The sequence below is a fragment of the Danio rerio genome, chromosome 21 (genome assembly GCF_052040795.2).
Source record: "Danio rerio strain M-AB ecotype USA chromosome 21, GRCz13ab, whole genome shotgun sequence".
Lineage (NCBI taxonomy): Eukaryota > Metazoa > Chordata > Actinopteri > Cypriniformes > Danionidae > Danio > Danio rerio.
The window spans coordinates 33,633,406-33,658,059 of NC_141041.1; the positions used below are offsets into that span (position 1 = coordinate 33,633,406).

The window sequence follows — 24,654 nt, forward strand, 5'->3', positions numbered from 1 at the left end:
GGCGGAGTCAGCAGCTGATTGGACAGGAGCTGCAGATATTCAAGTGTGATGTCACGCACTGCAGGGATGTGGAAGAGGTGTGTGAATGTGTGAGGACTCTTGGGGGCAAAGATGTTGAGGAGGGCCATGTGGCAGTACAGACGCGCCAGAGCACTTTCACAGCGCAGCAGCTCCCTGAAACATACACACACACACACACACACTAAGTGAAGTTGCATAAACTAATTTCGAGAGGAGCATGTGATATGATTGATCGCGGCTGGTCTCTCTGTAATCATTGGTAAGCCAATCAGATGATTCCGAACTCACTTTAAATACTAAATACACTTGTCCTATTATGCAGTTTCCACAATTTTCATTGCACACTCATTGATTTTCCAGACTGTTCTGCTGTCATTTATTGCACATATAGAATCTTTGCTTGCGGGTTGAAATGTTTTGCTTGTGAGTTTGAAAGTTTTGAACCCATGTACACTGAGGTAAATTTTGTGTCTTTATTATTCAAACAAACATGAAGTTTTTGACCATAATTAGGTACAATGCAATTAAAAAATGAAAGATTTTAAATAATAAAAAAATATTAAAATAAAAAATTCACACTGCAAAAAATTAACTATTGCCATTTTATGCAGTTACCACCAGATTAATTCATTGTGTGCTCATTAGTTCTGCTTTTGCTAAAATCTTTGCTTGCGAGTTGAAAAGTTTTACGAGTTGAAAACTGCAGCTCAGTGGGCGGGATCTTCTAAAAAACCTTATTCTATTGGTCAATCTTGATTGTGGTCACAGGTTGGCCATTACGTTTTCTCGCGATTTGACCGGAGTCACCAGCAGTGTTGCCAACTTATTGACTTTGCCAAAATATTTTATTATCATTGACATAAGTTTTTTAATTAAAGGTGTTTTTTACTGGAAATCTTTTATTTGTTAATTACTACGTAAGAAATTTTTCTTTAAAACTAAATATTTTTGATTGAACTAAAAAAAGAAACAAATCTAACTCCATAACTAAGCCGAAGGAAAATAAATAAATAAATAATGCAATAGTAAATGATGAACAATGATTAATAAATACTTTACAAGACTATTCATCCTTGGTCGACATTACTAAATACATTAAAAAGTGGACCATTATTCTAAAGTGTTACCGGATTAACAATAATTAAGATTATATTTGAACGCCTGTTATTTGAATACTGACCTTTGGCCTCGCACAGAAGCGTGGCGATGCTGTTCTGGTAGGTCTGTGTGAGTCTCAGCTCCACTAAAGGCAGAAAGAAGTTCTCAAGTTTGCTGTTTAGAGACTGTAGCAGAGCAAAGCGCAGATGCAAACTCTCCACTGGGACACCTGTGGGGACACGATCACATTCACTGCACATCCATCCCTTTTTTTCTTTTTTAAATGTTTCCCTAATTATGTTTAACAGATTCAGGAATTTTTAATTTTTTTATATATTTTTTTCAATAATATTTTTTCTTCTGGAGAAAGTCTGATTTGTTTTGTTTTGGCTAGAATAAAAGCATTTTAAGGACAATATTATTAGCCCCCTTAAGCTATATTTGGCTTGGATTGTGAACAGACCACTGTTATACAATGAGTTGCAAAATTATAACTGAAACCTAATTACCCTAGTTAAGCCTTTGAACGTCACTTTAAGCTGATTACTAGAGTCTTGAATATCTAGTCTAATCTTATGTGCTGTCATCATGGCAAAGAGAAAAGAAATATGTTATTAAAAATGAGTTATTAAAACTATTATGATTAGAAATGTGTTGGAATAATCTTCTCTCTGTTAAACAGAAATTGCAGGAAAAATATACAGGGGGTTTAATAACTCTGACTTCAGCTGTATAAAATAATAATAATAATAATAATAATAGACAGCCCTTGAGAGGCTTTTGCATCTGAACTCTTCATCTGTGAACAAGATAACACAGAGATGGACTTGCTTAACCGACACGCAACCTCAGGATCGGCGCCATTTTTGCTGGCGACCAGGTAAACCTCATGTGGATGCAGACGGGCAGGAGTGATGGCCAGGTGACGGCTGAGATGGTTCACAAACTGCACCAATGCAAAGTCCATCTCAAAGCTCCATTTTCTGCTGGCTTTTTGGGCATGCAGACGCGCTGCAGATGCTCTGTTTAACTGTTTTTACTAGTGAAGCGTTCAGTTTTTACACTAACAAAGTCCGGCATGTAAATAGAAAATGCACCATATCCATATATATTAAAAAAAAGAAAAAAAAAAGAAGCTGATTATGGCATAATTGGTATCAACATTCTCAGGACCAGGAAATACATTAAGACCTGATGATACTTTTTTTAGTTATTTAAGTTATATAATTAGTTATTTTTATTCATTATTAGAATTAAATTGAATTGAATTTGATTTTATTTGACAGATTTTAGACAAGCTGTACAAAAGTACAAGAATCCCATATATTTTGAAATAAAAACTGTCGAGGATAAAAACCCAATAAAGCCCTGGACTTGTTTCCATTGCATTCCTCACAGTTAAATAAAACAAAGTATGGCTTCAAAATAAAGATGATGCATAAAACAAACAGGACCTCCACCTTTTTTAACAGGAACAAAATAATTCACAAATACAATTATTCCTTCATTCATTCATTATTCTTTTCGGGTTAGTCCCTCTATTAATCAGAGGTTGCCACAGTGGAATGAACCGTCAACTTATCCAGCATATGTTTTATGCTGTGGATGGCCTTCCAGCTGCAACCCTATTCACAATCAAGTAACATATCACATAAAACATCCTCGTCCACTATGCAAACTAATTATTCTCATCAAACAATCATCTTTTCATAGCTTTTCTGAACCTCCTTAAGTCTTTTATTTCCTTGACCGATTTTGGTAATCCACATGTTTGCACTTGTATATAAAAACGTATTTTTTCCCACTACACTTCTTAATTTAAATAAACAAATATTAAAATCTAAACCCCTAGTACTGTATGAATGCTGTTGCCTCACCATTTGAAAACAGTTCACCAAATAACTAGGAACCACATTATTAAACATTTTACGTACCATTCTCAGTTTTAAAAAACATTAGTGCTGTCAATATATAAAAAAAAATAACTAATTAATCACACTTTTTGTTTTGCAATTAATCACACAAACATATTGTCTTCTGTAGCGTACAGTCCACAGATAAACTACTTATTGACTTTTATCACGGTCTGGCTTTAGTCGACAGGAGGGTTTTACGACTCCTGGCTCCAAGAAGTCTGGATTTTCGCGACAGCTTAAGTAATCTAGGGAGACTGGAGAGATAGGTCTGTCACATCAAAGACATTCCTGCCCAAATACACACACACACACACACATCCACGAGGCTGTTCCGACAGAAAGAAAATGAACTCATCAAATCCTGAACCAGCACAAAACTAAGGTGTTATGTTTTGTAAACTTTGTATCTCATTTCTGACTTTTCTTACCTGTGTAACCTCTCTTATAACCTGTATGCCTGTTCCTTTTAGGCCTTTTTAAAGCATAAATAATATGAGGATGTGAAAAATCATGTTGATGTACTTTTAAACCCCCCATGTTTGGTACCGATGGGTTTCTGCTGACATTTTACAACACATGATGCATAGAGCAAGACCATAACTCGCATTGCTTTATTCTTTAATCTCCTGTATTAAATGCCTGTCCGCATGCTTTGGGCGGACACTCAAATTTGCATACGAGCAGCCTCGAGACAAAGGAAGGTTCGCACGCAAACTTTTGTCCTGAAATCATTGGTCAGAATGCTGAACGGGTTGTCACGTGACCCGCAGGTATAACCAGACTTCTCCCCAAACATCCCGGAGAGAAAGCCCCGAACAAAGAACTCACAAAAAGGTTCTAAGCCGCATGCACTTTTTCCTGCCACGCTTTTCTTTATTTTCCGGCAATGTAAACTCAGTTTAAAGTTTGCGATCGCGTTCCTCCGAACTGTATTACAAACTCAACGCATCAAGAAGGACATCAAAGGAGTTTCATCAGGACGGAAGCATAAAGAGAGAGACCCAGACATTAAGTCCAGGTAATTTTAGTTATGCGATTAAGCTGTGCCCCTTTTATCAAAAACGTGTTTGTTATAATCTTGGTGGCCCTTAATGGTGCGTGTGGAACTGAAAGTTTTGTCACTCTTTTACCTGAAATCTCTATTTCCTCGCTTTACTATTTCTCTTTGTTGTTACACGTTTTATAGACTCGATACTATTAACGTGCTGACCCACCTCTCATACATCTTGTTTTAAAGTCCTTCAGAGGGGATCAAGCAATATTGGAGGAGGTCAAACCCTCCCCAAACCCCCTGTAATTTGCACATTGGTTATTCACACACTGCTGCCACACAACTGTTTAAACCACTTATAAAAGTGATTTTGCATAATAGGTCCCCTTTAAGACTGCATCACTTAAGGCCAATAGGTGGCAACAAGTCAATATCTACATCATACAATATACTTCAAATCATTTTCACTGAAACATGCATGTTTAACCACATTTCTTAAACAAATCACATATTTTAAGCCAGTGTTTAAGGGACAGTTCACACAGAAATGAACATTTACTCATCATTCACTCACACACAAGTGGTCTCAAACCTTGAATTTCTTTCTTCTGTTGAACACAAAAGAAGATATTTTGAAAAATGTTGTAAAAGAAAAACAGCCAAACTTTATTTTGATGGTCAGTTTGTTGAATTTAAGTTACATTGTATCTACAGTACATGCCAACTAATTTTCATTAGACTGTTGGGTTGGGGTTAGGGTAAGTTGACATGCACTTGCAAAGTTTCTTACAGTCAGTTAAATGTCTGTTGAAGGAGCAGAATCAGCAGATATTAAGCAGACAGTCTACTAATACTCAAATGGACCATCAAAATAAAGTGGTACCGAAAAAAACCCACAATAGTAGGAACCAAAAATACTATGGAAGTCAACAGCTGCTTTTTTCCGACGTTCTTTAGAACATCTTCCTGTACAGACATTATTAGAACCCACTGTACATTATAATTGAAATCCTGATTTGCAATTCTACATTTGATTGTTCTTTGATGCAGTCCTTCTTCTCAAACGTTCTATAAATTATTGTCTAACACATCAATAGATGTGAAGAAAATCCTATCGTTTACTTCTGTGTCTGGAACAAAGTGCTATTATGCTTCTCTTGGATGAATATAAATTACAAGGCTGAGCTTTACTGCTGAATGAGACACACACAAGACAGTTTATTCAATTCACATTTATTGCAAGTGTTTGGCCTGCTGGGGAAATCAAGTTCTTTCTGGAGCAGTGATTGGTCACTCTGGGGATGATGAGTGGAGATCGTGAGGCAGGCCTTCTCGTCTGGAAGAGAACAGAGTCAAGAAAATCAGTGTCGATGTCTAAATGAAGCTGAATTTGAGTATGAATTAACATGACCTCTGACCCACAGAGAATTCTATATATACATATGTGTGTGTGACATACAGCATGTTCCAGAAGTGTTACTAAGCTCAGTCAGATGTCATGTCACTTAAATGAGATGAAATTACCTTTTAGAATGTGTCCACACTAGCTCCTGCTCCTGAAGTAGGCATAAGCAGCACAGACACCTATGCCGACTCCGACCCAGGCTGCTGGACTGCTCACCGCAGCTTTCACAGCACTTTTCACATTGTTGGAGATCCTTCTTCCCCATGAAGACTCGCTGTTCGCTCTCTCCTCTGTGTCTCCAGCGGCCTCTCTCTCTGTTTCTTTACTGGTCTTTCTCTCCTCTGTATCTCCAGCGGCCTCTCTCTCTGTTTCTCCACTGGTCTTTCTCTCCTCTGTATCTCCAGCGGCCTTTCTCTCTGTTTCTCCACTGGTCTTTCTCTCCTCTGTTTCTCCAGCTGTCTCTCTCTCCTCTGTTTGTCTTGGAGAGCTGCTGTCATTATCTGAGAGGACCTCAATTGTCTTGTCTGGGCCCCACATGATGATCAGAGGTTTATTCAGTAAATCAGTGAAGTTCAGAGCTTTTTGTGCTCGCACTGCATCACGTCGATGATGGAAAGTCACAAAGGCATAAGCAGGAGAGATGATGTTGTTTCTGCACACTTGCACAGTCGAGATGGACCCCAATGCACCAAACTTTTCAATAAGCTGTTGTTCGGTGACCATTGGGTGCAGATTGCTCACGAGCAGTGTCTTCAGCTCAATAAAGCGGCTCGTGGGGACCACAGGATCTGGTTGCTGGTCCCGTCCTGAATGCTCAAAAGTCACATAAATGTGTCTGCAATTAGTGTCTTCATCAAAAGAAAAATCCAAAGAGTGGATTTGGCTGAACTGTTTCATTGACTCAATCAGTTCTTGTTCGTCCACATCTGGGTCCAAAGTCAGAACAACCGATGACCACTCGTGATGAGGGTTGTCTGAAGACTGATTATAGTAAGAATCCATAGCGAACGAGTCCTTCACAATCACAGATTTGTCTATTCGTACAGTAACTGTGTGATTTACCAAGTCACCGTCCTGAATGCTGGCAAACTGAGATGAGCTGTTTTAACATAGAACTACTATAGAACACATTCTATGACTGTCGTTGCTAAGCAACCATCAGCTGGGAGCGCGTGTGTGCGCACACAAACAGGATTCTAAATTGTTTATAAATGAATCTTAATCTGTTGACTATTAGATAAACTATTTATTACTATTGTTTTATCCTACAGATGATTGTTAATGTGCTGTTAATTATTATTTATTAGAAAAACCACCACTACTATGTCAATTGTTTTTATATGTCCTATTTAATGTAAACATCACAAATGCTTTGGAGATACATATGGAACATTTGTCAAGCCAATAAAATAATCTGAAAACATTGACTTTCTCTGTGTGTGTGTTGGTATTTTTAAAGTTTTAACATATACATCTATTGAAAAATAACCAGTTTCTGTTGGTTTACAGAAGCTTTTAGCAGAAACCTTTGTCTCCTCAGCTGCTTCAGTTTATTTAATGAAGGATTGAGTGCGGAACAGTTTCTTATCTGAAGATATTCGGTCACAGAACTAAACCTACCTGCAAGAGTGATTTATATTTGACTGAATAGAGTTGATAAAATAATAATATTCACGGGTGTAAAATTCACCTCTCACACCATATCCCTTATTAATCTTCTGTATATACTTAGAAATAAAGTATGTATGTATGTATGTATGTATGTATGTATGTATGTATGTATGTATGTATGTATGTATGTATGTATGTGTATACAGTTGATGTCAGAATTATTAATCCCCCTGTTTATTTTTTTCCCCAATTTCTGTTTAACGGAGAGAAAATTATTTCAACACATTTCTAATCATAGCAGATTTAATAACTCATTTCTAATAACTGATTTATTTTTTCTTTGCCATGATGACAGTAAATAATATTTGACTAGATATTCATCAAGACACTTCTATACAGCTAAAGTGACATTTAAAGGCTTAACTAGGTTAATTAGGCAGGTTAGGGTAATTAGGCAAGTTATTGTATAACGATGGTTTGTTCTGTAGACTATCAAATAAAATATTGCTTAAAGGGGCTAATAATTTCGACCTGAAAAAAACTTAAAAACTGTTTTTATTCTAGCTGAAATAAAACAAATAAGACTTTCTTCAGAAGAAAGAATACTATCAGGCTATTGTGAAAATGTCCTTGCTCTGTTAAACATCGTTTGGGAAATACTTAAAAAAAATAAATAAATTAAAGGGGGGCTAATAATTGGCTTCATCATTCTGTCTTCAACTGTATGTATGTATGTATGTGTGTGTGTGTGTGTGTGTGTGTATATATTTATATTTATATTATTATTATTATAATTAACTTGAATACATTTACATATGTATACATAATAATTTTTATTATGTATTTAATTATTATTTGATGAATTCAGGCTCGAAATAAACTTAATCACCTGCAAAACCACAGTTCAACCTTTAGATGTCAGTTTTTATGTGCCCAGTTATGTGTAACAACAATCATGTCTAATTTTTAGTCATATTTACGTTTTTATTAGCCTTTGCAGTGGAGTGTATATTTAGATATTGAGAGACTTCCTGAAAATTTTTATTGGACACATACAGTTGAAGTCAGAATCATAAGCCCTCTTTTATTTATTGTTTTCTTTTTTAAATATTTCCTAAATGATGTTTAACAGAGCAAGGAAATTTTCACAGTATGTCTGATAATATTTGTTCTTCTGGAGAAAGTCGTATTTGTTTTATTTTGGCTAGAATAAAAGCTTTTTTTTGTTATTTCTATTTTTTTTGGTCTTTTGCATGACAATAAAAACTAAATATTGAGAGGTAAACAGTAATGTATTGTCCATAATTAATCCCACCCCCTAACCTCTCGTTCATTAACTCAACAAAACAATAAATACATAAATACCAAAAAAAGAAAATTAAATACATTAGAACATGACATCAGAGTAGCTGGATACAGATGGGACAAATAATAATAATTAAAATAATAATAATTCATTTAAATAAATACAAAAAATGATAATAATAAAATTAATTAAAACTTTCTGATAAAATGGTTAATGTTACAGGTTGCCAGCACCAGGTGTAATAGGCAGGCCTTTCATGTAGTCAAGAAAGTAATCCCAAATCTTATAAAAGGAATCTAATGAGCCAGAGAGTGAGCAATGAGCATCTCAGCATTCCAAGTCTGATACAGTAAAAAATGTCCTGTATCCACTTGTCATGTGTAGGGGAAGAAGTGTGTCCATTTTAAAAGTATGGCACGTCTGGCTAGAATTGTGGTAAAGGCAAGAACCTTGCTGTCACGCACTGTCAAATCTGGTTCAAGAGATACACCAAAGAGGACTATCAAAGGATCAGGTGAAAATCAGTTTTTAATTTTCCTAAACACCATTTTAAGGTCAATATTATTAGCACTTTTAAGCTATATATTTTTTGATAGTCTACAGAACAAACCATTGTTATACAATAACTTGCCTAATTACCCAAACCTGCCTAGTTAAATATCTAGTCACATATTATTTACTGTCATCATGGCAAAGATAAAATAGATCAGCTACTAGAAATGAGTTATTAAAACTATTATGTTTAGAAATGTGTTGAAGAAATCTGCTCTCTGTTAAACAGAAATTGGGGAAAGAATAGACAGGGGGGCTAATAATTCTGACTGAACAGAAAAAAGAAACTCAAACAGGTTTTAAACAAGTGGCGGATGAGGAATTTTCAGTATTTAACTGTCCCTTTAACATCTTTTACATTTAGATGAGCATATATGAGGTTTGTGTTTATAATTTCCACATAAAATCAGAAATCAGGAAAGTAAAATTAATGACCTTCAAGATTTTTGGCAGGAGATTTCTCAGGGTCTTTTTCATCGGGTTTGGTCTTCTCTGGAGATTTTGGCTTGAGGACGGTTGTTTTCTCACTCAGTACAGTTCTGGAGAAACAACATTTATCATATGATCTACAGTACATGATAAAATCACACATAAACTGCTATTATATACAGCAGTGGTTCTCAAACTGTGGTACGCGTACCATTAGTGGTACGCGGGCTTCCTCCTAGTGGTACGCGGAGGGACCGCTGAATAATGAAAGAAACAATTAACACTTAATCCTTTAATGCGTAATATAACATTGATGTGATCAGCATTGGCTGTTTAGTGAAGCGTACGATCACAACGCTGTGCTTAGAATGTTTATTTTAGTGCATTGTGTCATAAGCTGCTGAAAATCAGTTTCCAAAGTTTAAGAATTGATTCTGAAGCGTGATTTGACTGACATGAAAAGTAGCCAATCACAGTCGACCTTGTCTAGTTGCGTGAAACGTAAGGGCGGGACAAATGCTTTCTGTGTTGCAGAGACAGAAAAAACAACTTAAAAACAAATGTTTTGTTGGAATAATGCTTCTCGGATGTTTTCACTGTAGATATGTTCAACAGAGTAATTAAACCGCGGACATATGTCCTGCCTTTTTGATGATCTACATACACGTTTCGCTCTCCGACAGCCAGTCTGACCTGTCACTCCTCCAAACACATTCTGAATGGCGGCGCGGGAATTGCGGTATTGCGCAATTATTCATTTCTGCAAATGCGGCGAGTGCTTTATTTTAACACGAGAGCGCATTCATGTACGCAAATCGCTAAAACAGATATGCGAGCTCTTAAATATGCTTTTTTCAAATGAACTGCAAGACCTCTCATGATCGCCTGTGTGCTCAGATTGAATACAATCGCGATCTCTCCACTATTAAAGCAAACATTATTTATCTTTGCTCCTTGACTAAATTTAGTCAAAAGTATTAAAAGTTATCAAATATTTAGAATTAGATTGATGCATGATCGATGACAATGCTAATGGTCTTCTTATTTGGCTGTGTTGTGAAGTGAAACTTACTTTTAGCACAGGTGAAATTTTTTTTATTTCTTTACGACAAAAGAATTATGCTGGAAATGTTTCTGGATGAGGTATTTGTGTGATTTACACATTTAGCTGTATTCTGATCTGTCCTAAAGCATTACAGGTCAAAGCAATTCTTTGTTTCTTATTGTTTATTTATCAAAATTAACAATAAGGCTCTGAGGCTTAAAGCACTGTTTTGATAAATGTATTGTTGTCATATTTCAAATACCTCAAGTAAAATGAAGCCATTTGTTTTATTTTTTTACTGACAGTGTACTTGTATTTTTTTAAAGTTCTATTTTAGATTAAGATCAAGTGTAAAATAAAATCTACATGTGATGTACAGCTATTTAAGAAACAAATTTGTCATATTGTAAAGAAAAATAGTGTAAAATATGTAAATAAAAGGCCAAATTAAATCTTTTTACCATATACTTTAATTTAACCTTTCAAAGCTTGAAAATATCGTTTATAAAAATGGGCAAAAAGTGTCTCTATGGCCTTAAAGATTATGTGGTAGTTTTACCAGTGCTATTGAAAAAGATTAATTGTCATGAAAGGAAAAATCGACCATACTTCCTTTGTTAGTACAAATTCCTATACATGTAGCTTTGGATTTAAGCAATTAAACCATTCAATCAGGTTTAAACTTAAAAAAAAGTGATTTCATAATAAAAATCTGATTTTTTTTTTTTCAAAAGTAACCAACTAGTACTTTTTAAAAGAGTACTTTGTACTTTTACCTAATATTAGTATTATTTACTAACATTTTTGTTATTTTAGCAGTGTAATAGTACTTGAGAAAGATTTCACAAGCATTTAATGCAGGTTTATTATATTATTAATATATGATTCATAAATATTATTATTAAGTGTTTTTATTTGTATCTATTCATATGCAATGTTTTATGGGTTGCTGAGAATACATTTCAGGTCTTCAGTACATAGCATGTCAGTCTTGAAAAAAAAAATAGGTGCTGGAAAAAGTGCTTAAAATTCCTTGATTTTCATAAGGCTGTGCCTGTATGAACCCTGTCATATGTACATTGACCATATATTTCAAGATTTGTCTGAAAGTGTAGGAATATGACATATAGCCTATATTCATAAGGTCCAAGCAACATGTCCAGCTTTTGATGAATAGGCTACTATGAATACTTTAGATTTAAGTACAGCAGTTTTCCTTTTACTTTTTATCTTTTTACTTTTTTTCATTTTTAATGAACTTTTAAAAGCATATTTTAACTAAAACTTTTTTTTTTATCTGCAAGCACAGTTAATGTTCAGACTATTTCAAATGTTTAAAGTGATTGACAATAATACATATTCTTAATAATAGGAATTAATTTGCATCATTTTTAAACTGTGCACACCTGTAGCTGCTTAATTAGGCCTACGACGCTATTTTTTAATACTGGTTAAAAAATAGCATCGTAAGGTGGTACTTGGAGAGACAATTTTTTTCTAAGGTGGTACTTGGTGAAAAAAGTTTGAGAACCACTGATATACAGCATTTCATAAGAAAAGTTGCATTTTTATATGATAAGGAATGCTAGTATGAACTTAAAGGCACAATATGTATGATTTTTCATTAAAATATGCAAAAACCACTCGGACAGTGTTATATATTTTGCTGTCTTATGTACATACATTATCCACACAAATTTTTTGTAGAATATTGACATTGAGATAGATTTAATGTGTGCTGTGTGTTCATGCTAATGTCATCACACACATTTCTGCTTTGGTTTTCTAGAAAACAGGGAAACAGCAGCGAGGCTTTAATATGTTGTGTGTTTTATTCAACTGCACATAGCAGCATTATAACAGAAGCCTAACATGTATTTAGTCTGATAAAAAAAAGGGCTGCTTCTCCATGTGACTACAAGATAAAGAACCAGAAGCGTAGGACTAAGGCATAATAAAAGCTCTGCTGCTTTCCTGTGCTGAATGGTTAATACTAATAGTGTTGAATAACTTTACTCATCAACATAAGTCCTGTAGAATAAAGAAGACCACAACTCCCATGATTCCACACTCAGGGTGCTTTCACACCTGTGAACAGATTCATTTGTTCCGAAAACAGGGATTAACAGGGATTAAACAGGGCGCAACGTATTTGTGGACTGGGAGGGTCCACTGTGCATTTGCGGGTGACTTCCGGGAGACTTGGGATGTCTGGAAAGACTTCCCGCCCTACTCATAATTCTGTCTTTATAAAGCCGTGTATATGCCTATTACATATCCATAAAACACTGTGATATAGCCGGGCTCGAATCGTATCGCTTTCTCACTACAATGGATCCGCTCCAGAGTTCATTTAAATCAAGCCGAGACCACCTCATTCAGGCGATCTCAGACCGATTGTTTAGGGGCGGATATGAGCGTGATTGCTGTATTCACATATGCGAAACAAACAGTGCTAACTGGGCAAACGAGACATTTTTCGAAACAAAAGTCTAGGTGTGAAAGCACCCATCACACAGTCATCAAACTACACCTTTGTTTGTTGTGAATAGTGGTAAAAACTACATACTGCACCTTTAAATATTTAATCGGTCACACTTAGCAATAAGATTTCCTTAACCTCTTAAACCCCAGTGCTATTTTGAGATTTCCACCTGGATTTTGCCTACCCAAATTTAAAAGCTTCCAAAATCCACACGCAGAGGTGTAAATGCAAAAATTTGGTATCATTTTAAAGAAAACCCTTTGAATTTTCATAAAGCACCATAGAAAGTGTTTAAAATAACTGTATATGTTATCTGTGTTACACTGGAGCATTTTAAAGCCGCGATTCATCAGCGGATCACTCATATGTCAGCTTATAGACAAATCAGCTGATGGATGTGACTTTAAAACACAGTGTCCCAGTATATGTGGTTACACTCAGTAAACAGCGGTGAGTTCGGTAAACTGATGACCTTCACGGCCAATTGCAGTCATTTCTGTTGAGCATGTAAACACAATGGCAAATCAGCGCTGTTTAAGAAAGCGCTCAATGGCGCTCAAATGTTAGCGTGAAATGGACGTTTTTAAACAGAATCACAGGCTCGTTCTGAAAACATAGTCCCGTGGACGTTTCTGGAGACCGCGAATTATGTAGCCGGAGGTACGTATGGTATGGCTGCATTAAATTTATTTTAAACGAACGCTAACTGTGGAAGGCTTTCCCACCGCAACTAGTTTGTCCAGTTAGCTCGTCATGTACGTCAACGGACTTGAGACGCCAGACGACGATGGCGGGATTCGAGTCCAGGGTGGAGCGGTTCCAGAAATCAGGTAAGACAAAAACAGAATCCAAAAAATAAAATAAATGAGTGAATAACAGGGTGAGAATGTGGTAAAATCCAAAAACATGGTAAAAATCCGACGAGGGCTTTTCTTTTTCTGGACGGCTTTTGAAAATCATTGGTTGGATTTAGGAAAGTAAGTAAGTGGGCGGTTCAATCAAAAAATTGGTTGGGTTTAGGGAAAAAGGAGGGTGGGTCGGTCAACAGTGGCCTCCGGTGGGTTTAAGCGTGTACAGTGGGAGCAAACGGCACTAGAGGGAGAACTTACTCGAGAAATTTGAGATCATAAAAAGCGTACACAGAGGCCTTTTGTGGATTTGCGAAAACAAAAAATGCAATAATAAGTACCTCCCGGGACGTATTTCGCAGTGTACAGAAACGTCCATGGCACTACGCTTTCAGAATGAGCCTTGGTTGTTTTTAAAACTTCAGTATTGATTGGTACCGAATTCCAGTATCGTGACAACACTATAAAAGCACATTTAAGACACTTCAAGACTTTAAAAAAAAGGAAAACAAACAGTAGAAATAAACAAAACAGCAGTGTGTTGAATGCAACATATAATGTCTAGGGCAGGGGTCCCCAAACTCGGTCCTGGAGGGTTGGTTTTCTGCAGAGTTTAGCTCCAACTTGCTTCAACACACCTGCCAGGAAGTTTCTAGAATAGTTAGAGCTTAATTAACTGGTTTAGGTGTGTCTAATTAGGGTTGGAGCTAAACTCTGCAGGACACCGGCCATCCAGGATTGAGTTTATACACTCCTGGTTGTATAAACTCAGAGCAAATTAAAGAAGCATATCTCACCTAGCAGCTCCACGACCTGAATAAGCACAGAAGTGGGCACCGTGTCCAGCTCATCCTCAGAGCGCTCTATGGTTTCTCCTACACTGTAGGTTAGCAGCTGTTCAGCGAAGGCCATCGACAATGGAAACTCAAGAAGCAACGAGTGCAACCCCAGCACTGCTCCAGGAGGGGGAGACACGCCTGTGGACAGAAATATAGATATGAGCTAAAGTCAGCAGGAATGGTCTTAATGAATCTGATTGTTCACTTAGAGAATGCAAAATAATGCAGATCACTGTTAAAATAAAATAAATGTACAGTGGGGAAAATAAGTATTAAACACATCATGTTTTTCTAAAGGAGCTGCTGACATGGAATTGAACCAGATTTTGGTAAAAACCCAAACAATAGAAACATAAACATAAAACAAAAGCAAAAAATATGAGTTTTGTGTAATAACAATGAAACAACACAAGGAGAAAGTACTGAACTGTTGAAACGTATTTAATACTTTATATAAAAGGATTTTTTTGGTGATCGCAGCTTAAAGACGCCTCTCACATGGAGACTGAAGCCTCATGCGTTGCTCAGGTGTGAGTTTCACATAGACTTCAACAGAGTGTCATAATCTTGATGCTTCTGTGGGTCTCGTCTATTAAATCTGAGCTTAATTTTATGTTTTCTATTGAATTTGGTTCAGGTGATTGGCTGGGCCATTCTACAGCTTGATTGTCTTTCTCTGAAAGCATTTGAGAGTCTCCTTGGCTGATTTTTGGATCACTGTCTTGCTGAAATGTCCACCCTGGTTTCATCTTTATCCTCCTGTTAATGTAGATGTTAGACTGAAGCAGCTGATGTTCATTTACACTGAGGAAGGGCAGAAGGTTGCTAAAGAACTACTGAGAGATTTCAGCTGCTGTCTGGGCTTTCCAAGTCTTTCTACACCCCATTTCTTCATGTGTTCGGTTATTTTTCCCTGCGTTATTTCATTTTATTGCACATCATTTAATGAATAAAGGAATTGGTTTTATTTTCTTTGTATATATGGATTTCTTTAGTTGTTACCGACATGCAGTGAACATTTCAAGTCTCCAGCACCGTTAGAAATATGATTTCTGAGAAAAATGGTGACGTGTTCAATACTTCTTTCCCCCACTGTATGTAAGAGATTGTGACATGCCCAATTTGTCGTGCACTTTGTCGGTGGGGATGATGATGCTAGGATACTGGTTGGCTGTGGGTGGAGAAGTGAGGCCGGTGTTGGACGGAGAGGCGTCCAGCGGGAAACACACGGCCCCCATCAGGTTCAGCTGGCCATTACGCTGCACTTTATGACTGAATCCATACACCATCACTCGAGTCCATGGAGCTTTGAACAGAGAGGAACTAAGAGAGAGAAAAAATTTAATTAGCATTATCAAATATTTGTACAAGCGGTTCATTCCGCTGTGGCGAACCCAGATTAATAAAGGGACTAAGCCGAAATGAATGAATAAATGAACATTTGAACACAAAATGTCCTTAACACAGGGACTACTGTAATGGCCATAGCGGTCATTCTTACCTTTCTCATATTGAACATCACATTCATTCCTATAACTGTGCATTCACACCGAAGAAGGTGGTGAGAACGTCAAAGGTCGCCGTTGCAGCATATCATATCATATCAGTTACATTACCACATAAAACATGCTTTCTAACGTGAAGATGTTGCACACTTTTTATCAAATTCAATAAACAATGGAAGATCAAGTTTGTGGTGTGGCTTTGCTTTACTTAATTTTCCAACATGTCCATATGTCTGAAATATCCTGAAGCAGCAATACTGTTCTGTTTTGTCGCATGAGATTCTCACTTTTTTTAAAGAAAAATAAATATATATATATCATCGATGCACATCAGAAACTCGCCAGTAACTTTTTTTAATGTGTGTTCCTGTAAGAAAAACATTGGAAATAATTGGAAATCTGGCGTAATAATCAAAGCCTTGGGAACAAGTGTGGTCGGAACCAAAGTTCACAGATTGTTTTCTGGACTCTTCTCAATCGGTGAATTTCTACATTCTGATTGCTTGCCGCCGAACCGCGTCATTGCTCATTACCATAAAGTTGACTTGATTTCAACGCACCAACCCTCACAGTAATGCAAAAACAGTAATTACACAGCGTATAATTCATATTATTTATCAAACTGCCCATTGATTTATTAAACTGCCCATTGGTATAATATTAATGTTGTATCGAAATTAGCTCCGTTTATGAATATTAATAATCAATAATAACCGGTTATTATTAATTATTAATATTCCGGCTCACCCTTCTGTCAATTTGGTTATATATATATATATATATATTTATGATTCTGCCCCCCTCGTCCAAGCGCACTCTGAGATTATGAATATTTATTATCAATAATAACAAATTATTATTAATCATTCATATTCTGAATTAACTTATTGTTAATTTGAGCAAATACATATAAACAGACCTCGCCCGCTTGCCTGAGCGGACTCTGTAATAATCTATTTACTTAGAAAGGGAATTATTACTACTTCTTGTAGATCAATCATTTATAAGTTTTGATTAACTTATTATAGCTTGTAGCAAGGAATCAATCGTTTCAGTGACTTTTTCTGTGAGGCAAACAATACAATCCAACGTGATTATAAGTATATTTATTGACTAGTCTGACATATAACAAACAAACGCACAAACATAGAACAAACGTATACTGAAGATATATAGGCTATATATGGATCTATAGAACATATAAAAAACAAAAAGAAACAGAAAAGCGAGGAATTAGAGAGTTTAGGTAAAAGAATGGCAAATCTACCTCAGTTCCACACAACTATTCAGGACCACCAAGATTACAAAAAACACATTTTTGATGAGGGGTACAGGCTTAACGCATAACCAAATACCTGGAGTTTTAGGATTTTTTTGTCTCTCTCTTTTTGTGAGTTTCTTCCGATGCACTCGGGTACGGAGTCCTTTGATGTCCTTTCTAGATGCGTGGAGTTTGCAATGCAGGTCGGAGGATACACGATCGCAACTTTAAACTGAGTTTTACTCTGCTGAAAAAATAAGAAAACGTGGGCTCGGACGAGCCATGCAGTTACAGAAATGCGGTTTGCCCCCTCAAATGGGGGGCGCACCTTTTGAAAAGCTTCTTTTGGATCTTCTACGCAGAGTTGCGCGCGCAGCTGGGTTTTAAACTGTGGTGGCATGTCAACTACTGACTGACCAATGGTCTCCTGGCAAAGTTTGAGCGGGAGATTTTCTTTGTCTCTGGACCGCTAATATGCAAAATAAGGATCCGCCCGAAAGCATGCGAAGAGACATTAACTCAGAGCATTAAATCATTTAAGCTGTATAGATTACGATCACGCGCTATGCATCATGTGTTGTAAAATGGCAGGAGAAACCTTACGGTATTAAACACGACAGTTTTAAGAAATACATCAACATGATTCACACATTCTTAGCTGGTATAGTGTCTTAAAAAGGGCACGAGAGAGAGATTTACATGATAGAAAAGTCAGAAATGAAATACAAAGTTTACAAACACATAACATTTACTTATGGGCTGATTCAGGATTTCTGAGTCCATTTCAGCGTCTGGAGCCTTGTGTGTGTGTGTCCCTGTGTTTCTCGGGAGGAAGGGGGGACAGGAATGTCTTTTGAAGTTTGGGCAACCATCTCTGGCTTACCTCTAGATAAGTGAGGTGTCACACAGGCACAGGCTTTGTGGCACCAAGAGTCATAAACCCACGTAGAGGAGACTTAGACCCCTTTATAAAATCAATACGTAATTTTATCTACGGACTGTATGTTAAATTGTCTACCCTTACCCCAACCTCCCAGTAATGCAAAAACTGTGATTATTGTTGTACAGTGTCACAAAAATGACGCTATATAAATGTGGGGATCCACAGCTGTACTCCTTACTGTGCTCTTAACTCACTCTTTGAGTTGACTCTCTTTGCAGGAGACGAGCCGGAAAAGTTGACGTCCATGCTGACCTTTGACTCGGTGATGGGAATCTCCTCCAGCGTAAACTGCTCAGGCGCACTCTGGAGTACAGAGAAGATGTATTCAGCAAAAAAACATGTTAAGCATATTTTCACCAAATACACAAACATGTACATACTTTAGTATACAGGGCTGTACTAATGAGCCCACAGTGTGCCAAGAAAATATCCCCCACACCATTTCACCAACACCAGCAGCCTCAACTGCTGATACAAGGCAGGATGGATCAATGTTTTATTGATGTTGATGCTAAATTCAGGAGAAACATTACATGACTTAAACATGACAGTTTTAATAAATACATCAACATGATTCACACATTCTTAGCTGGTACAGTGTCTTAAAAAGGACACGAGAGAGAGATTTACATGATAGAAACGTCCTAAATGAAATACAAAGTTTACAAACACATAACATTTACTTTAGGGCTGATTCAGGATTTCTGAGTCCATTTCAGCGTCGGGAGCCTTGTGTGTGTGTCCCTGTGTGTCTCGGGAGGAAGGGGGGACAGGAATGTCTTTTTAAGTTTAAGCAACCATCTCTGGCCTACCTACCCCAACCTCCCAGCAATGCAAAAACTGTAATTATTGTTGTACAGTGTCATAAAAATGATGCTATATAAATGTAGGTATCCACAGCTGTATCCCTTACTGTGCTCTTAACTCACTCTTTGCGGCAGCTGAGTTGACTCTCTTTGCAGGAGACGAGCAGGAAAAGTTGACGTCCGTCGGTGATGGGAATCTTCTCCAGCGTAAACTGCTCAGGTGCACTCTGGAGTACTGAGAAGATGTATTCAGCAAAAAAACATGTTAAGCTTATTTTCGCCAAATACACAAACATACTTTACATACTATACATACTTTAGTGTACAGGGCTGTACTAATGGGCCCAAAGTGTGCCAGGAAAATATCCCCCACACCATTTCACCGACACCAGCAGCCTCAACTGCTGATACAAGGCAGGATGGATCCATGCTTTATTGATGTTGATGCTAAATTCTGACCCGACCATCCGAATGTGGCAGCAGAAATGGAGACTCATCAGACCAGGCAACGTTTCTCTAATCTTATATTGTCCAATTTTGGTGATCCTGTGTGAATTGTAGCCTCAGTTTCCTGTTTTTAGCTGACAGGAGTGGCACCCGGTGTGGTCTTCTGCTGCTGCAGAACATCCGCCTCAAGGTTGGATGTGTTGTGCATTCAGAAATGCTCTTCTGCAGACCTCGGTTGTAACAAGTGCTTATTTGAGTTACTGTTGCCTTTCTATCAGCTGGAACCAGTCTGGCCATTCTTCTCTGACCTCTGACCGCTCGCTGGATATTTCCTCTTGTTCGGACCATTCTCTGTAAACCCCAGAGATGTTTGTGTGTGAAAATCCCAGTAGATCAGCAGTTTCTGAAATGCAGTTTCTGGCACCACCAACCATGCCACGTTCAAAGCCAGTTAAATCCCCTTTCTTCTCCACTCTGATGCTCGCTTTGAACTGCAGCAGATCGTCTTGACCATGTCTACATGCCTAAATGCATTGAGTTGCTGCCATGTGATTATAAATTTACACTAACAAGCAGCTGGACAGGTGAACCTAATAAAGTGGCCGGTGAGTGTAAATTGAAAAAAACATATGTTTGATGTTTATGAAGTGTTAAACTTCAAATGTGAAGGTCATGCAACGCGTTTTGTGTTTTCACAGTCTCCCGAATTCCCGAGAACCTGTTTTAAAACGAATATGATGATGTGTATGTGTGTGTGTGTGTGTGTGTGTGTGTGTGTGTGTGTGTGGTACCTGCAGGAAGCAGCAGATCTGTTTGGTAAGCTCCAGCAGACTGTTCTTCCCCTGATGCAGACCTCTGCTAATGGCCATGCTCAGCTACTCGTGGACACTCTGAGCTTTTCCCAGATAGAAGAGCTCAGTCGGAGAGGAGAAAAATGAAAGCCAAGACCTTTGCGTGTTCTAATATCTTAACTACATATTTATAGGCTGTATTACCAAAAAAATATTATATTTTTAGGGTAATGGTGTCATTAAATATAATGCCAGACATTCAAAGCTTAATTTTAATATCTCAATAATAGCTTTGAATGTAAATATGTTGTGACAATATGGCGTTTTATATGAGAACGGTCAGAATGAGCAGTTTGGTAATTCTTATAGTTACAGAATTCTAGTTCCACTGTTAATAAAGCTTACTCTCATGTCTGTGTTAACACAGAATAAAGCGAGTGCGTTGATGCCCATTCTGACCAATCACAGATGTTTCTGTTGAGCTCCTGAGCACACAGGCATTCAGCTCATGCTGATATGCCCTCTCATTGGCTGCAGCTCGTCACTACACGTGGGGTTGAGTCGGCCGACTGCTCTGGAATATTTAGCACTCAAATCAGGCTTAAAATCCTCTAGTGTGAACTAGGCTTTAGTTTGAAAACAGCGTTTTATATCAAAAACGATCTACGTCCACAATAGCGTTTCACCTAGCGTTTCTGAACATATCTCCGTCCACACTACGCCACCAAAAACGTATATCACATGACCATCCGCGCACTCTGGGCATGCGCGTTCTAGCAAATATATGCAGCTGCTGTAGTAAAAAGGCAGAGTTTAACTGCACAATGGCGCCTAAAACAGACAATAGTGCTAACAACGCTCCCATTTCTGTGTCCATGTTTTTGTTTAAAGTGAAGGCTGGTCTGTTGTCTTCTGGTAGCGTTAAAGTTATGTGTTATAGTCATGTAATAGGGGCTTGATGAATAAGGGAAGAATACGCAATGACACAAAAGCCCCAATCAGGTAGCAAATCTCAGCAGCCCCGCCTCCGTTTTCAGATGTCTCCGTTTTCCCCCCATCCACACTGAGACGGAGCAGCAACATTTTAGAATGAAAACAGCCACTCCAGCGTTTCCAAAAAGCTCCGTTTTCAGCGCTCGAAAACTCCGGCATAGTGTGGACGGTAGAGGTGTGAACCTACACTAGTCTCACGGTTCGGTTCGGTTACGATTATCATGCCATTGATTCGGTTCATTTCGATATTTCGGTGCATCACGGTGCATTGACGGTGCTTTCCAAACACAGTTTTATATTTTCTTCACAGCAGCATTTCTTGTATTAAAATGTATGAATGTATTTATATTTATATACTATTTGTAATACAATTTTGTCATTTAATACAAACAGTCAGATATATAAACTGTACCTTTAAACAAAACGAGCATTTAGCAAATAATATAAACAAATATAAATATCTAGCTCAATTTCTGATCCTTGTCTAGTTCTCTTACACCTCTTTGATTGGTCACACCCTCAAAAAAAAAACAGTTGCGATTGGCTCTTGCGTGCTGCGTTCTTCACAGATGAGTAACACTGATAAGCGGCAGACGGCAGCGGCGATCTCACAGCTGATGTATGATAGACACGGTGGAGAAAACTCTGCAGACACACGCTCGTTTCTGGATGCAAAAGTAACGCTGTAAAACAGCCGAGAAGAGAAGAAAAGGCACGCCAGGAGGTCAAATGGGCCACTGAGTGTGTGTGAGAAAGAGAGAGAGAGAGAGAGAGAGAGAGACAGAGCGAGAGACAGAGCGCGCACGCGAGAGAGAGAAAGAGAGAGAAACGGAGTAGGCTACTTTCATTCTCTCGATCTCAGTGAAATAGGGGCTATTTTTGTATTTGTCAGTGAAAGACCGATCCAGCAAACACACACAGTGAAATTGTGCACAGTTTATGAGTTTTAAGTAGTTAAAGCGCTGTAAATACTCGCGATTGCCTCCCTCGCGACAGAGCGCATATGAGGTAAATGACGTCAGTAATAACCGGTTATGATTATTACTGAACCGATAATGAACTGTCCGCGTCTGCATCGCAGTGCACCGAAAAAACGATTATTTTTGACACCCCTAGTGGACGGATGGCATAACCGTAGCATAATTCATGCGTTTATAATCCAGAGCGGCCCACTACATTCAATCAAAATGCTATCTATCTATGCACGTCTAATATTTTTATCAACTCATATTTTATAAAACACAAAAGCCATATGTATGAAATAAATAAATAAATACTAACTTTAATCTCAATTTAATTTTTGTATACTGTCCATAAAGATATTTGTTGAGTTCTAAAAAATACACTATTTATTCATTTTCTTGTCGGCTTAGTCCCTTTATTAATCCGGGGTCACCACAGCGGAATGAACCGCCAACTCATCCAGCAAGTTTTTACGCAGACGCAGCCGCAACCCATCTCTGGGAAACATCCTCAAACACTCATTCACAAACACGCTCATACACTATAGACAATTTAGCCTACCCAATTCACCTGTACCACATGTCTTTGGACTGTGGGGGAAACCGGAGCACCCAGAGGAAACCTACGCAAACACAGGGAGAACATGCAAACTCCACACAGACACACCAACTAAGTCGAGGATCGAACCTGCGACCCAGCGACCTCCTTGCTGTGAGGCGATAGCACTACCTACTGCGCCACTGCTTCGCCCATAATAATTTAATTTAATCTGATAATTTCATCATAATTATTTTAAATATATATATATATATATATATATATATAATAATATCATAATTTCAACTTGTACTATCATAACTTTTAAAACCAACAGTATTTGCTAATATTATTTACTATTTCATGGACCTGGGCTGATGTGGACTAAAAACAAAATAACTCCTTTTAAATGATTAATAAATAATCTTACAATATTTTGTATGTGAAGCATATTGTCACCGACTCGGTCCCAGTCATTCCCCTCGCTGGCCAGCAGAGGCCACCATCTCCGAACTTTTAGCATTACATCATCCACTTAAACTGATTGCGCACACACCTGTTATCAATCCCGCCAGCGGCCCACGCTCCCTGTTCTGCCACGGCTAACATCTCTGAGCGTTATTCCCTTGCCTGATCTTCTGTGTATTACCCCTGACTGTTTCTGACTTTGAGTTGCCTTCTGCCTGCCCCGAACCTTGCTTGTATCTGGACTCTGAACCACGCTGCCTGCCCTCGACCCACGCCTGATATCTGGACTCTGAACCATGCCGCCTGCCATTGATCCATGCCTGTTATATCACTCTGTGTCTGTCAGCCGCCAGCCATTTGACCCTTATTGCATACTGTTGATGTGAGTTCGCCCATAATGACATTACAACGCGTTTCCTCCTTGTCTTGTTTCTCCGTGTCTCGATCCTAGCCTTGTTTACCCTAGTTATCCTGTTTAGCCGCCAGCCTTACGACCTATTTCCTGTACTTTGATTACGACTCTGGATTTGCCTACATATACCTGTTTGCACCCGATTTGACCACTGCTTGCTTGACGACATTGAATAAACCTGCATGATGGATCTTACCTCAGTTGTATCTGTCACTCCCTCCCCCGATCGTTACAGAAGACTCGGCCCATGATGGATCCAGCGGGAATTCAAGTCATGCGCCTGCGTCAAGGAGCTAGGTCCATTGAGGAGTACGTGGAGAAATTCATTGAACTGACACATCTGACATCTATGAGTGACTTGTGTTTAATGATTTTCTTTCGCGGAGGACTTGCTGAACCACTGAACTCCTACATGCCACTGCACAACCCCCACTGGACGCTAAAATATTATATTGATCTGGCACTACAAATGAGTGGATCCTCCTTCACCATAGCCGAGTTGGACGAAAATCCTAAATGTGTTTTTGGGGGGGGGCACTGAGGAGCAAGACCCGCTGGCAACGGGGCTTGCAACTCATCCCAATCAGCCAGCTCACAAGATGGCTCCCAATCCCAAGTCTGTTCCTGTTCCTGAAAGGCCATTTCCAGAGCTGCCAGATCCTCCAGAGCTGCCAGATCCTCCAGAGCTGCCAGACCCTCCAGAGCTGCCAGACCCCCCAGAGCTGCCAGACCTGCCAGCACCGCAGCGAGAGTCGACGCCGCAGCCAGCACCGCAGCGAGAGACGACGCCGCAGCCAGAGTCGACGCCGCAGCCAGCACCGCAGCCAGAGTCAACGTCGTAGCCAGCTCCGCAGCCAGGGTCGACGACGCTGCCCGAATGGTCGCCGCCGCCTGAGCTTTCCGAATGTCCTCCGCCGCTTTAGCTTCCTGAACATTCACAGCTCCTTGCCCTGCCGGTCCCAGCCCCGCTCCTCGCCCTGCC

General features: G+C 38.5%; 2 protein-coding genes across 5 annotated transcripts in view; both read right to left on the reverse strand.

Annotated features, from left to right (window-relative positions):
• Positions 1 to 24,654, reverse strand: part of timd4 (T cell immunoglobulin and mucin domain containing 4) — a 1,098,921-nt gene that overhangs the window by 599,398 nt on the left and 474,869 nt on the right. The window lies entirely within an intron of this gene.
• Positions 1,213 to 20,525, reverse strand: LOC110437833 (putative E3 ubiquitin-protein ligase HECTD4). 4 transcript variants are annotated; one of them, XM_087301636.1, is made up of 6 exons: positions 20,300 to 20,525; positions 19,185 to 19,288; positions 15,664 to 15,869; positions 14,505 to 14,684; positions 9,336 to 9,439; positions 1,213 to 1,348 (listed from the first exon to the last, which is right to left on the reverse strand). In XM_087301636.1, exons 1-5 carry the CDS (start codon positions 20,375 to 20,377, stop codon positions 9,429 to 9,431), a joined length of 579 nt encoding a protein of 192 aa, XP_087157762.1. In that variant the 5' UTR covers positions 20,378 to 20,525; the 3' UTR covers positions 1,213 to 1,348; positions 9,336 to 9,428. The 4 variants fall into 4 exon arrangements, with proteins under 4 accessions (XP_087157762.1, XP_087157763.1, XP_087157761.1 ...); XM_087301637.1 differs by lacking the exon at positions 19,185 to 19,288 and adding an exon at positions 18,450 to 18,558 and having other exon boundaries at positions 20,300 to 20,400; XM_087301635.1 differs by lacking the exons at positions 1,213 to 1,348; positions 14,505 to 14,684; positions 15,664 to 15,869; positions 19,185 to 19,288; positions 20,300 to 20,525 and adding exons at positions 5,244 to 5,362; positions 5,551 to 6,530 and having other exon boundaries at positions 9,336 to 9,406.